Source organism: Takifugu flavidus, chromosome 10, assembly GCF_003711565.1.
Source record: "Takifugu flavidus isolate HTHZ2018 chromosome 10, ASM371156v2, whole genome shotgun sequence".
Taxonomy (NCBI): Eukaryota; Metazoa; Chordata; class Actinopteri; order Tetraodontiformes; family Tetraodontidae; genus Takifugu; species Takifugu flavidus.
This window is the reverse complement of record NC_079529.1, coordinates 15,089,083-15,102,653: the sequence shown is the minus strand read 5'-3', so window position 1 is coordinate 15,102,653 and position 13,571 is coordinate 15,089,083. Positions and strand designations below refer to the sequence as shown.

General features: G+C 40.4%; 1 protein-coding gene across 1 annotated transcript; it reads right to left on the bottom strand.

Moving 5' to 3' along the window:
- Positions 1 to 1,092: 1,092 nt before the first annotated feature.
- Positions 1,093 to 10,919, bottom strand: LOC130532471 (transmembrane protease serine 9-like). The gene is made up of 8 exons (XM_057045138.1): positions 9,817 to 10,919; positions 5,377 to 5,469; positions 4,489 to 4,623; positions 4,213 to 4,378; positions 3,844 to 4,072; positions 2,818 to 2,913; positions 2,376 to 2,561; positions 1,093 to 2,296 (listed from the first exon to the last, which is right to left on the bottom strand). Exons 1-8 carry the CDS (start codon positions 10,202 to 10,204, stop codon positions 2,132 to 2,134), a joined length of 1,458 nt encoding a protein of 485 aa, XP_056901118.1. The 5' UTR covers positions 10,205 to 10,919; the 3' UTR covers positions 1,093 to 2,131.
- Positions 10,920 to 13,571: the final 2,652 nt, after the last annotated feature.

Genomic DNA, 13,571 nt, shown 5'->3' with positions numbered 1-13,571 from the left:
GCCAAAGGTACATCTTCAGAGGTCCTCATATGGAGCTCAGGGCTGCCTTACCTTCAGGTGTTGATGCACTGTATGCGGGATCAGGAGGATCAGAGAAAAACAAGACAGGCTCCATTGGCATTATATTTCCATTATGATAACATGTTATCCATGCGCTCTCTGTGAACCCTGCATCCACTGAGTTCACCCCGGAGAATATGTGTGTAGTTCCGGTTCTTGTACTTAAGGTGATGAGTTCACATACACTCTTACTGTAGATGATCAGGACACATATCAACAGGAGCCATCAGCACTTTCTCTCCTGGGCTGGACCCAAAAAGGGACATATTAGAATATTAGAAATATAATATAATATTAGAACACCTCCCTCTAAGTCTAATATGAGGGAGGTGCCTCACCAGACAACCCTTTTTGCTGGACAGCTACAAAAGGTTTGCTTATTGAATTGAGGGACTCTTATCTGTGCACACTATTAAAGTAGACTGTATGACTGGGTTAGGCATTGATGACAAACTTTCAGTGGCCAATCAGGATTTGACGGATTGATTAAAAAAAAAACTTTTTCTGAATAAGAAACTGGTGTGTATGCTGGTGCCACCGCCAGGGACAGACTGAGGCTGCAGCGCGTCGTGCGCGCTGCCGAGAAGGTGATCAGCTGCAGGCTTCCATCCATCCAGGACCTGTATATCTCCAGGACCCGGAGGTGTGCAGGTCGGATCACGGCAGACCCTTCCCACCCTGGTCACGGACTGTTTTCCCCCCTCCCCTCAGGCAGGAGACTACGGTCCATTCGGACCAAAACCTCCCGCTACATGAACAGCTTCTTCCCCTCTGCCATCAGGCTGCTGAACACCAAGTGACTTATCACTTAAGCACCATGTACAGCAGCCAGTCGGACTCACGAACAATACATCACATTACTCCTGCATTGACCTGCACTATTTCTTACTATTTATATATATACTGTATATATGTCTTATTTTATTTATCTTATTCTAGTGTTGTCTTCTTTATGTTGAATGTCGCAGCATCACACCAAGACACATTCCTAGCTTGTGTAATACTGTGTATTACATGAACAATGGCAATAAATCTGCTTCTGATTCTTCTGATTCTGATTGATATAAATGCTCCTGTCAGGGCCGTGGGAGACTGCATCCCATAGTGAGCCGCGTCCCTCAAATTATTCTAAGAAGTGCGACTATGTTAGATAACCAAATGTTTTAATCACTTCTAATCAAGATCAATCATTAAAAAAAAAAGCGAGTACATGGCTGCTCTCACTTTTCATAGGACTGGGCACTCTAGAAAGAATTATATTTTATTACCTCGATCAGAGAAATGAAGCAATTTGATACATTATCATTTCTTTATTCGGTAAAAGTAAGAGTTTCAATGATGACGATGAGGTAGCCATTGTTGTTGTTTTCATTTTTTTTGGTTTGTGGAACAAAAAGTGAGAAGAGTCTCAGAAATACAAATTACACTGTAATATTTACAACAAAGACACTGTATTTGATATATAATGTAATAAGAACACTCAAAAAATAATCCAAAACAAGACCTTACATACAATAAAGTCAGAAATGCATTGAAAATGACCTGAATGAGTTTACTGTTGCTTTGAAAGACAATGGGACAGTCCTCAATGTACCTCCTATTATGACTCCACTCCCCAAACCAGGTCTCTCACCCTTACCACCCCCTCCTCTGACCCAGCAGGAGCTTGAGACTTTCAAAAGTCCACCCAGCCCTTATGGGCTGGCCATCCTGCTTGTGGACTTCAGCTCCACTTTCAATGCAATAATCTCGGACCTGCAACAGGACAAGATTTTTCAGTTTAACATGGCAGATTCCACCTGCAGTTCTGTCACAGACCTCCTGTCTGACAGGGAAAGGATGGTAAAGGCAGAAAAATTGGAAGTAGACCCATCAACACCGGTTCCCCTCAAGGCAATGACAAAAGTGAAATTTGATCCATTTTACAGATGATTTTTGCTCTCGCTTCAAGAAAAAGAAAACAAAAAAAACCAAGTTTTTTCACATGTGGAAAATCATGTGTTTCCAGTTGTGAATTTACATGTAAACTATGAAAGCAGCAAGATTAAACCTGTCACGTTTTAGTCTAGTTTTACAGAGCCTCTATCTTCTTTTGAACCCAGTGGATTAGCTGGGTTACTCTGCTGTAGACTCCTGGTTTGTTGGGACGCCCGCACCCCTCACCCCAGCTTACAACCCCCGCCAGCCTCCAGTCCCCACTAGCTGTCTCACATACCAGGGGTCCACCGCTGTCTCCCTGGAAATAAATCAGTTGATGATTCTTCTTTAAATAAAACCCAATCATCAAATACCTGCTGCATATGCAGATTTTATACCTGACAGGAGTCCACGCCTCCACTCATGGTGCCAGCACACATCATTCGAGGAGTTAAATATGTCCCATAGACACTGGAGTGGCCGCAGACAGATTGGTCAATTACCTTGACCTGAGCTTGCCTTAAGTTATTTGTCACAAAGCCTGGGACAGAAATAGAGGACAAGTCAAGCACTGTGAAATTCAACTAAAAATCAAACACATTAGGTCACCCAGAAAGCTTCATAGTTGCCATTAGTCTGCCTTTTAGTAATATATAAACCCCTGGATGAGTCTTCATCTCATTGTAGGGTCCTGTGTGAGTATTTAGGGGTTCAGTACCTTGCTCAGTGGTGCTTGGGCAGTGCTCTGAAGGTGCCCTCATCTATCATCTGAAACTTTTTTAGCTAAGCAATCCAAATAAAGGCAAATCATCATTGTGTGAGACTAATAGAATGAGCCACCTCCTTCACGAATGTATCCCCAGCCTGTGATCCAACAGGCAGCTCCAGGAAGAAAGGATTCACCTTCACTCGGTAAACACACTGGCCGTACCCTGCCTGTAACAGCACAGAGTAATTAGACTCTAACATGATTTTATATCTTTGGTCAAAAATGATAAAGTTACAAAGATTATTTCCTAGCTCATAGCGGGCCAAAGTTATATTTTTTAAAAAAAAAGTTTCCTAAATCCAGCTCATTCAATCATCACTACGATAGATCACAATTTCTGTCTTAATGTGGTATATATAATATTTCTGTTTTTTCAGGGGTTTATAAATGTATTCCAAAATTCCTAATTTTCCCCATCATACATATATGTATGTTTAAACTAAATCATTTGTATGCTTTGATGGCCACATTGCTTGAACTCATTTGTCCCAGTGCTTCAGAGATATAAATTAGATATTATCAATGCCCTAGTATCTGACTCCTTTTAGAATGCAATGCATGACCGTACAAAATATTTCACATCCTGTAAATGTTAAAGTTGACACTATTAACATGTGGGAGTTACATTTGTTTTGTCATTTAAACACTGGCTTCACTGCAACTACAAAGTATTAAAAAAATAAAGTTAATCTCATGCTGTTATGATTCTGAACATACACGCAAAGAAATGTACAGTATTTATGTTCTATGCCTCTCCTCTCCTCTCCTCTCCTCTCCTCTCCTCTCCTCTCCTCTCCTCCTCTCCTCTCCTCTCTCCTCTCCTCTCCTCTCTCCTCTCCTCTCCCTCTTCTAAAGGGGAGTTTTTCCTTGCCACTGCTGCTTGTCTGGGGTTAGGCCCTGGGATTCTGGAAAGCGCCTTGAAAATTTTTTGATTGTGAAAGACGCTATATAAATAAAGATTGATTTGATTTGACATTCCACTGTTTATTTTGATATCATAAATGCAATATATCACATGTTGCCACGTAGAAACAGGATCTAAATTATTTCTACCTTTTTCCCCCCCTCAAAATACATCAGCTACACATTGACTAAACTAATGAATTCTCATTAAGTTCTGCCCGAAAATGGAACCAGCTCCTCTGACCTTCCAAGTCAATGTCGATGATGGTGCGCAAAAGGCCCACATCGTAGTCATTGTTGAATCTGTTAAACCGAGGGTGAGAGATGACCTGCAGCGCTCTGTATTGTTTCCCCAGAGAGCTATCTGCAATACTGACTGTGTCCGCTACCACCAGCCAGTCAGCCTCTTCAAGCATGTTGTTCCTGCACAAAGCAACACATCAGTGTGGTGGTCAGAGGTCAGGTGTAACTGATCCAAGAGTCCTGCTGACTCTGGATATAAGGATGTAAAAGAGACGCTTTACAATATCAGTGTTACATTATTTTAACTCCCTGTGTCTTACTCAACAAAGCAGTGAGCAGCAGTGATGACCCAGCGAGGGGAGATGATGGCACCTCCACAAACGTGCCTCCCTCTCCAGTGTAGACTGACGTGCCATCCCCACTTGTCTTTCTCAGCCAAAGTCCCTCCAACAATACGTTGGTTTTTACTAAGCAGAACTGGGCAATCTGGATGTGAGAATGAGACCTGATTTTTAGACAAACCAATAAAGGTGTGATGATTATTTTACCCGGAAAGTGCAGAATTACTTATTAATTGTTGTTTCTGATCAATTTACCTGATGTGGCATTTACGGTCTGATTCACTGGATTCTTTGGCAGAAAAGGCAGCTGCGTTGGGCTGGTGCAGTTCCCCTCCAGGCCACAGAGGGGAGGTGTTTCCTTTCGTTCTGAAGGAAATGCCAGGAATTTGACTATTTAAGAGAGAAAAATAAACTGATGGTTATAAGTAAATCCTGCACAGTATGACTTATTACCAGGTACAATAAATGTGGGGAAATAATGCCATACTGTATGTGTTTATAGTTTTTTATGGTGTAATTCTGCTTGCAAAATGCATGTTCCTTAAGAATGGGACAACATTTAAAAGCCAGTTAAACAGGCTTTGCAATGACATAATCTTTATTGCCAATGAGAATTGTGACACCAAAGAAATAATCTTTTTCTATATTTCCATATTTTGTGCCAAGTTTATTTATAATAGATTTAACAATTGACAACAGACTGCTCAAATCCTCAGGTGTGAACTTGAGTTTTCAGAATTCTCCAAAGATGGAGATTCTTTATGGCTTTCTCATTAACAGTACACTTAAGTTACAGTGGTTCTAAGAATTTTCTGTCTGTTACCAGCATTTTCATCGGTTTTCTGATATGGTGCATCTGTCTGGCAGGATGCATTTCTTCAGCAAGCATACAAACCACAAATGGCCTCTTTCTCCTACTTATAAATATGTGTGGAATTTTTTATTTTTTAATTTCAGTCTTGTGCCATGGTAACATGATGACCTATGCAACCCTTGCTGCTCCACCGTCTTGCCATGTAAAGAAAGGAGGGCTTCTGTGTTTCATGAAAATATAAACCCTATGCTGTAATAGTAGAAGGTAATTTTAGTTTATCCTCAGAAATTCAAATCTTATTAGTCTCAGCTAACCTCGAAAGTAGTTACCTAGGAGAGCCGAGGTGATGACTAGTTTGATGATAACAGGAAGGCTCACCAACAGTAGGAGTTCACGGGATGAAAAGGTTCGGGACTCTGGATCTAAAAATGGACACACAATCAGTCCACACTACCAGCCACTTCTGTTTTTAATGAATTGTTAAGTTGAATATCAATAACTACTATATCAGTGTAGCAGTGTAAAGTGAAACCATTTCTGACTAGAGGGGGTTCTGCAGCATTTCACTGACAAGTGTATTGATTATCCAATCAATAAATGATATGTTTTTTCAGTCTGGATGGGCCAACAGGATGTCAGTGATGTCTACCTCAAATCAAATCAAATCAAATCAAATCAAATCAAATCAAATCAAATCAAATCAAATCAAATCAAATCAAATCAAATCAATCAAATCAAATCAATCTTTATTTATATAGCATCTTTTACAATCAGAATTGTTTCAAGGCGCTTTCCAGAATCCCAGGGCCTGACCCCAGACAAGCAACAGTGGCAAGGAAAAACTCCCCTTTAACAGGAAGAAACCTTGAGCAGGACCAGGCTCATGTAGGGGGACCCTCCTGCTGATGGCCGGCTGGGTAAGGAGAGAGGAGAGGGGGGAGGACAGGTAGAGGATAGGATAGGTAGGAGAGGAGAGGAGAGGAGAGGAGAGAGAGGAGAGGAGAGGAGAGGAGAGGAGAGGAGAGGAGAGGAGAGGAGAGGAAACCATGACCCAGTGGGGTGACAGAGGCCTGTCAGTTGATCATGTTTCTGGACCCCAGCAGACCCGGTAGCTAAATGCTCGGCCCCCCATTCTACTCCGAGAAACTCTGGGAACCACAAGTAGACCAGCATTCTGAGAGCGGAGCGGTATATTGGGCTGGTAAGGTGTCACTAGCTCCTCCAGATCGGATAAAGCTAGGCCTCTGAGGACCTTGTAGGTCAAAAGAAGGGTTTTAAAAATTATTCTAAATTTAACGGGCAGCCAATGAAGAGACGCCAGTACAGGAGTTATGTGATCTCTTTTGTCAATACCTGTCAGAACTCTGGCTGCAGCATTTTGGATCAGCTGGAGGCTTCTTAAAGAGGAATTTGGACACGCTGATAATAAAGAATTACAATAGTCCAGCCTGGAAGTAACAAATGCATGGACTAACTTTTCAGCATCATGCCGCGTCAGCAGCTTCCTGATCTTTGTGATGTTCCTCAGGTGAAAAAAGGCACATCTAGAGACTAATTTAATGTGTGAGTTGAAGGAGAGATTTTGATCAAAAGTTACTCCAAGATTCCTCACACAGAGACTAGATGTTAATGAGATACCATCTAGAGTGATAATGTGATCTAATCTATCCCTGAGAGGTTCAGGACCATGACCTCAGTTTTTCCTGAGTTAAGGAGGAGGACATTTGAAGACATCCAGGACTTTATGTCTTTAAGACAGGTCTGAAGCTTCACTAACTTCTCTGTCTCCTCTGGTTTCATGGATAAATAAAGCTGGGTGTCATCAGCATAACAATGAACATTTATCCCATGCTGCCGAATAATGTTCCCTAAGGGAAGCATGTACAAGGTGAAAAGGATTGGTCCAAGTACAGAACCTTGAGGAACCCCATGGCTAACTCTACTGTATGAGGAGGGAACACCATGGACATGAGCAAACTGGTATCTACCAGATAAATACGATCTAAACCAGTCTAGTGCTGTCCCTTTAATCCCAATCACATGTTCCAGTCTCTGTAACAGGATGCTGTGATCGACTGTATCAAAAGCAGCACTGAGGTCCAGCAGAACCAGCATAGAGACCAGTCCATGATCTGAAACTATGAGAAGATCATTAGTAACTTTAAGAAGTGTTGTTTCTGTGCTGTGATGAGCTCTAAAGCCTGACTGAAACATCTCAAACAGGGTGTTTCTCTGCAGGTGCTCCAGTAACTGAGTCACCACCACCTTCTCAAGAACTTTAGAGATAAAAGGAAGGTTCGATATCGGCCTGTAATCTGCTAAGACATCAGGATCCAGTGATGGTTTTTTAAGCAACGGCTTAATCACTGCCACCTTGTAGGACCTGGGTCCATAACCTGTCACTAAAGAACAATTGATGTGGTCCAGGATAGAACTGCCTATCACTGGTAAAACATCCTTCAACAGATGTGTTGGGATGGGATCTAAAAGACACGTGATGGTCTTGGATTTCTGAATTAGCGATGACGCCTCAGAAAAATATATAGGGGTGAAGGAGTTTAAGGGCTCGTTGGAGAACCTGTATGTTCCCACAGTCAGCACATCTCGTGATGGTCCAGTTGTAGGGATGGCCTGGTTAGCTTTTTCTCTGATAGCTAGAACTTTATCAGTGAAGAAGCTCATGAAGTCTTCACCACTAACTGTATTTCTGGTGTTTTTACATTCACTTTTATTTAAACATTAAATCTCAACTAATCCATAACAATGCAGTTAAAATGCTACATTAATCTGTTCAATGTAGCATTTATAGGTGAAAAAGTGAAAGCTTTCTGTGCTGACATTTTAAAAAAACAACAACACATAATCACATGATCTAAGTGCTGAAAGAACTTGAGCTGACCAAGCAAAACATCATTTCACATTAGGCGTGACCTGCATGTAATATGGTGGAGCTTAAAAATACAAAAATCTATTTTTTGCTTGACAGGCAGCCACCAGAGGGGACAAGAGGAATGAGCAGAGGTGAAATATTAAAGTTCTTACTGACATTCGATAAAATAAAACCCTCACAGATGCATTTAGACAGTAGTGTTGGTACTGTTAGGCCGAGACACTTGTGAGCCTTAAGAGGTTATTAGCTTATAAAACTTGTCCACTTCTGATATGCTGTCAAAACAAAAATACACCACTTGTAATTGCAACCATGAATTCTGTGTACTTATCTGATTGGGCAAACTTTCATGATCAGATGAAATTAAAGAACAGGGACAAAATGTTGCATATGTTGCCTCTTCCCACCACAGTTCTGCTGATTAAACCATTATTTTGTTGTTTTTGTGTTGCTTGACATAATTTGTAACCATATTGAGTTGGAGGATGGTGGGTTATATGGTTATGTGCTGGGTTCTGTTCAGTTTGAGAGGGAAGCTGAAATTTATTGTCTTTATTGTTTAGGATTTACCTTATGATTTCAGACTTTTGCTGGCAAAAATTCACTTTGAAACAAATTGGGTTATTCTGAGGGATCAAATAATTGTATTTGATAAAAATCCATAATTTTTAAAGACAAATGTTGTTTTTTTTCAAAATTAATTTTACACTTTATTCCACATTTCTTTTAGGAGACCACACAAGAGTGTGTTCAGTAGTGCAACATTTGTCATCATTTGAGTTGTCGACTCACTCAACCTGCCTCTCAGGTTGCACTGAAGTACACAATAATAATATAGTATTGTTGTTTAGAACCTGAACAAATGTCACCATATATATTGCGCTAATGAGAACCATTAGTGATGGAAAAATGATGATGGAAAAACTCTTTGTTTACCTCAAAGCTACAAAATTATATCTCTAAGAAAGATATACCGTACATATCAATCTGATTATATTTTAGATCCTGAAGGAACACAAAATGTTTGTATCAAATAATATTATATATTCAACTGGTGCTGCATAGCTGATAAAATTTGATAAGCGAAAATCCTGCAGAACAAAGATAACAGTGCTTTCAAAGCTAATACTACTGCCAGACTGACACCTCATTTAGTTAAAGGACATCAATAAAACATTGTATAATTCTTTTTGTTTTCAATGGGTTGATGTTGACCAGAGGTTTCATCTATTGTTGCCCTGCTTGAGAAGGAATATTAAAAAGACTCTATCACCCTTGTCAAGTGTTATGGATTTTTAAGTAGTGGCATTTTGCCCTGCACTAAAATATTTAGCTTTGTAGAGTTTCATTTAAGGGGCAAAAAAAATCCACTGAGAAGCTAATGTACGTTAAGTGGCATCTGACTTGTCCCTTTTTTTTAAATTCACTTATGATTTGGTTAACTAATCTGTCTTTAAATATTGTACATGCATGGCACAAAGATGTTTCATTTAATATTCATTAGTGGACCTATATTATGAGCAGTTTTTGATATTTTCAGAACCTAAGCTAGCAGTTTAATTATGATTCTGTGGTAAAATCTGTAGCATCAAAGCAGTTTCCTGTAAAGATGAAATTTATCTAACTTAAATGAAATCAATATATAAATGCTGACACTGAAAAGACAGAAGTCATGTCAAGTGAGTAATTTTTGCTAGTTGCTAGTACTTTAAGACCTAAATATTTGTGGATTTTCCCAGCAGATATTATTTATCAATATAATCATGAAATGCAAATATTAAGTCTTTGAACTCATCTGATTTCATGATATTTTACTGTGTGGGACTATCCCAATATAAATTTTGAAAGAAAACTAATTCAACTTGATCATACTTCATACCTGGTTCTCCTTCCGAGAGGTTTTTGGGGAATATGAGACCTATTGACCTGTCCTCCAGCAGGTCATCTGATGGGTTTCTCTGCTGGACTTCCTGATCATTATCCCAACACAGAGAAGGTGGTGTTTTTTGATCTTGGGCCTCAAAGAGAGATGAAGTTCCTGGACGTTGAAGCTCAGGCACTGGATCTGTGTTTTCATTGGTTGCAGGATTGTAATAAGGCGTAAGTGTGAAGACTGTAGCGGAAACCAATGATGATACACTCTGTATTTCACGAGTGGTAAGAAAAGATGGTGAGGACCAGTGCTCCAGAGATTGGCAGGCTGATGGTAGAATTGGCTGCTGTGCATCAGAGCTGCTGGTTCTTCCTTTGTGGGCCTGCAGATCCATGACTGCAACCTCGCTCTTGTTTTATGGCAGTTATACAGGGGCGCGGGTGAGCAGATTACCAGGAGGCAAGTAACACTCAGCGATATCTGCTAATTTTGTGACATGGTCAAAAACTGTCAGACCTGCAACAAAATGAAAAGCAACAGACCACAAAGCTGGAAACCAGATTCTGTCAATATCTATGAGATGTTACTTTAGAAAGACAGCTTTTAAAGTAATATATCTCATAAGATTTGGCATACATCAGTGAAAAAAATCCAAAAGAAATCATAGTACAGGTGACATAAGACTCTAAATTCCATTGATTATAGCAATTTAAGGTAGCTTGATTGATGATTAATTACAATCTGTGAATATCTCTTGCACATTGCTGAATTCTAAACAGTTTCTTAAGAGCTCTCACCTGAAAGATAGCAGAACACCCTCATTTGTATGCATTTGTATTTCCTCCATTTAAAAGGCACAGGTGATACTCACTTGATCTCCCTCAGCTTCAGCCAGTCAGGAGTCAACAGTAAGACTTTCGTGCTTCTTCTTCCTCCACTTACTACATAATCCCTTCATTATGACTCCGTCTTCAGTCCCCACCTCGTACGCTCTTTTCTGGTCTGAACAGGCACAGTTGCAGGAGTCAGATCAGTAATGGATATGTCATTATCAGGTGTCTATAAAATATGCATGGAGATAATTGTGTGCTAGGATGGGAGTTTAACAGCTGATGTAAGGCACACCGTGTGGATGAACCGCGTTCAAATACTGACCCAAATAATAGACTGATCTACATATAGAGTCAATGTGCTGAACTCACAAACAAGGAATTATTATTCTCCTATAATGTAGATGAATATCGATGTCGATGGTTTTGTTTTAGAGGTTTTGTGGTAGTGTCACTTTGCATCATCAGACATTTTCTAGGTCACTCTTTACTGCTTCACACGGCGCAGGAGACACAACTGTGTTATGTCTACCTGACGATAGAAATGTGTTTCAAATCAGATGAAGCATTTTTAGGTTTAAACACAGAATACAGATTTATTAAAATATAAAAAGAATTGTAACTCAATTGATAATTTTCCTGCAACATTAACATGCAAGTCGTTAATCTTTCAAGAGTGTTACAGTGTCAGGAAACGTGTCTGGTATTTACATTCATTCTGCTTTGTCCAGTCACTTCCCTACATGTATGCCAATTTGTCTTTATGTGTCTTCTTTTCTTTAACAAACCGCCAGCTAAAATCAAAAAGGAAAGAGTCAGAGCAAACTTCTGAGTCCACCATAACCGCTGACACTGACCTCTCTGAGCAGCTGGGCCACCATATTGGCACTTTCAACACTTTTAGTTTAGTTTTGTACCTCTTGCGACATGCCTAAGCACGGAAGGGAATAGGGCCCACAAATATGCAGATCATTCAGGCAGTTCCTTAAGGAAGAAAGTTGGCTAAGGCAATCACTAAGATCCTTCAAGGCATCCACCAAGAAAGGAACTAGTCAGAATCATTTCCAATAGAGAATCAGGTTAAATTCCACCTAATTGACGCTGATGTACAAGATAATCTGGATGGATCTTCTCCCCGAAGTGGATAAGAAGCTCCAGCGGTGCCACCAGACATCACTCTGTCCTTCCAGAGACCTATCTGCCAAACCCCAACTAGCTGCAGCCAGTTCTCCATTGGGGGGCCTGGAGTACCTTAAGTTAATCCTGTCATGCTGTCTTATTGACATCTTGCTTTGCCCTGTATACTAAACCGAAACATTCATGTCCTGTCCAGAGGCCGATACTTATACTTAGAAGCAAAGGAAAATGGTCATTCAAGGACAATTTTGAACTAAAAATGAATGACATGTCACCACTTTTTTGGGATATGTATATTGAAGCCATGTTGTCCTCCATAGCCTGAGCAGAAAGGGAGCCACAGTAGCTACTTGCCTCCCTCACAATCAAAAACAGAACTTGTGCCATATCTTTTTTTATAGACTCTTTAACATACCATGTGCCTGTAGACTTCAAATAAAATTCTTGACTTTGTATTCCATGATTGCAGATTTGCTCACCCCCTACAGTGATTGAATACATTTATAAATAAATGACGCAGGAGTGATTTGCTCCATCAGAATCTTTGTTTCGTTTAATCTGTTTGACTGGCAGCTGACGACAACCCAGAAACAAAACAGCTCTCCCAGAGTTCTGTCTCTGGTGTATTCGGTGTCCCACAATTCACTCATAATGGCGGCAGCAACTTCAATTTGATAACATTAGTTTTACCCTCTGGAAAAACACATCTGTGGGGTTTTCCATTCATGACAGACAGGCACATTAATATTAGAAGCCTCCAGGTGATCCAAAATGCTGCAGCTAGAGTTCTAACAGGTATTGAAAAAAGAGATCACATAACTACTGTACTCTTCATTGGCTGCCCATTAAATTTAGAATAATTTTTAAAATTCTTCTTCTGACCTACAAGGTCCTCAGAGGCCAAGCTCCATTCTACCTGGAGGAGCTAGTGACACCTTACCAGCCCAATAGACCGCTCCACTCTCAGAATGCTGTTTACTTGTGGTCCCCAGAGTCTCGGTAGAATGGGGGGCCGAGCATTTAGCTATCAGGCCCCCTGCTGTGGAACCAGCTCCCTGTCCAGGTACAGGAGGCTGACTCCATCGCTACTTTAAAGATTAGACTTAAAACCTACCTCTTTGATGAAGCTTATTATCACTAATTCTGTAGTTCCAGTTATTATCCTAGACAGAAAAATTATCATACTTAGGGGTTGTCTAATTATTAGGTTAACATCTGAGTTACGCTGCTATAGGCCAAGGCTGCTGGGGTCCAGAAACATGATCACCTGACAGGCCTCTGTCACCCCACTGGGAAATGGTCTCCTCTCCTCTCCTACCTATTCTCTCCTCTGTCTATCCTCCCCCCTTCTCCTCTCTCTCTACCCAGCCAGCCATCAGCAGGAGGGCCCCCCTACATGAGCCTGGTCCTGCTCAAGGTTTCTTCCTGTTAAAGGGGAGTTTTTCCTTGCCACTGTTGCTTGTTGGGGGTCAGGTCCTGGGATTCTGTAAAGCGCCTCAAACAATTTAGATTGTAAAAGATGCTATATAAATAAAGATTGATTGATTGAAGTTTTTGACCCCCAAGTCCCAAACATTTGATTTTGAGTATCTGTCAATACCTAGCCTCTGTCCAATACTTTGACATAGCAGTAAAAAAGAGAGAAAGAACATAACCAAGTTATCCCTTAAGGGTTTTTAAAAAAAACAAAAAAAAAACAGACAAGCTATTTTTTATAATTGAAACAATAAACAGATTAATGCATCACTATGGAGTCATACTTACAGCATCACCTGCTGGTGACAGGAAGTTATC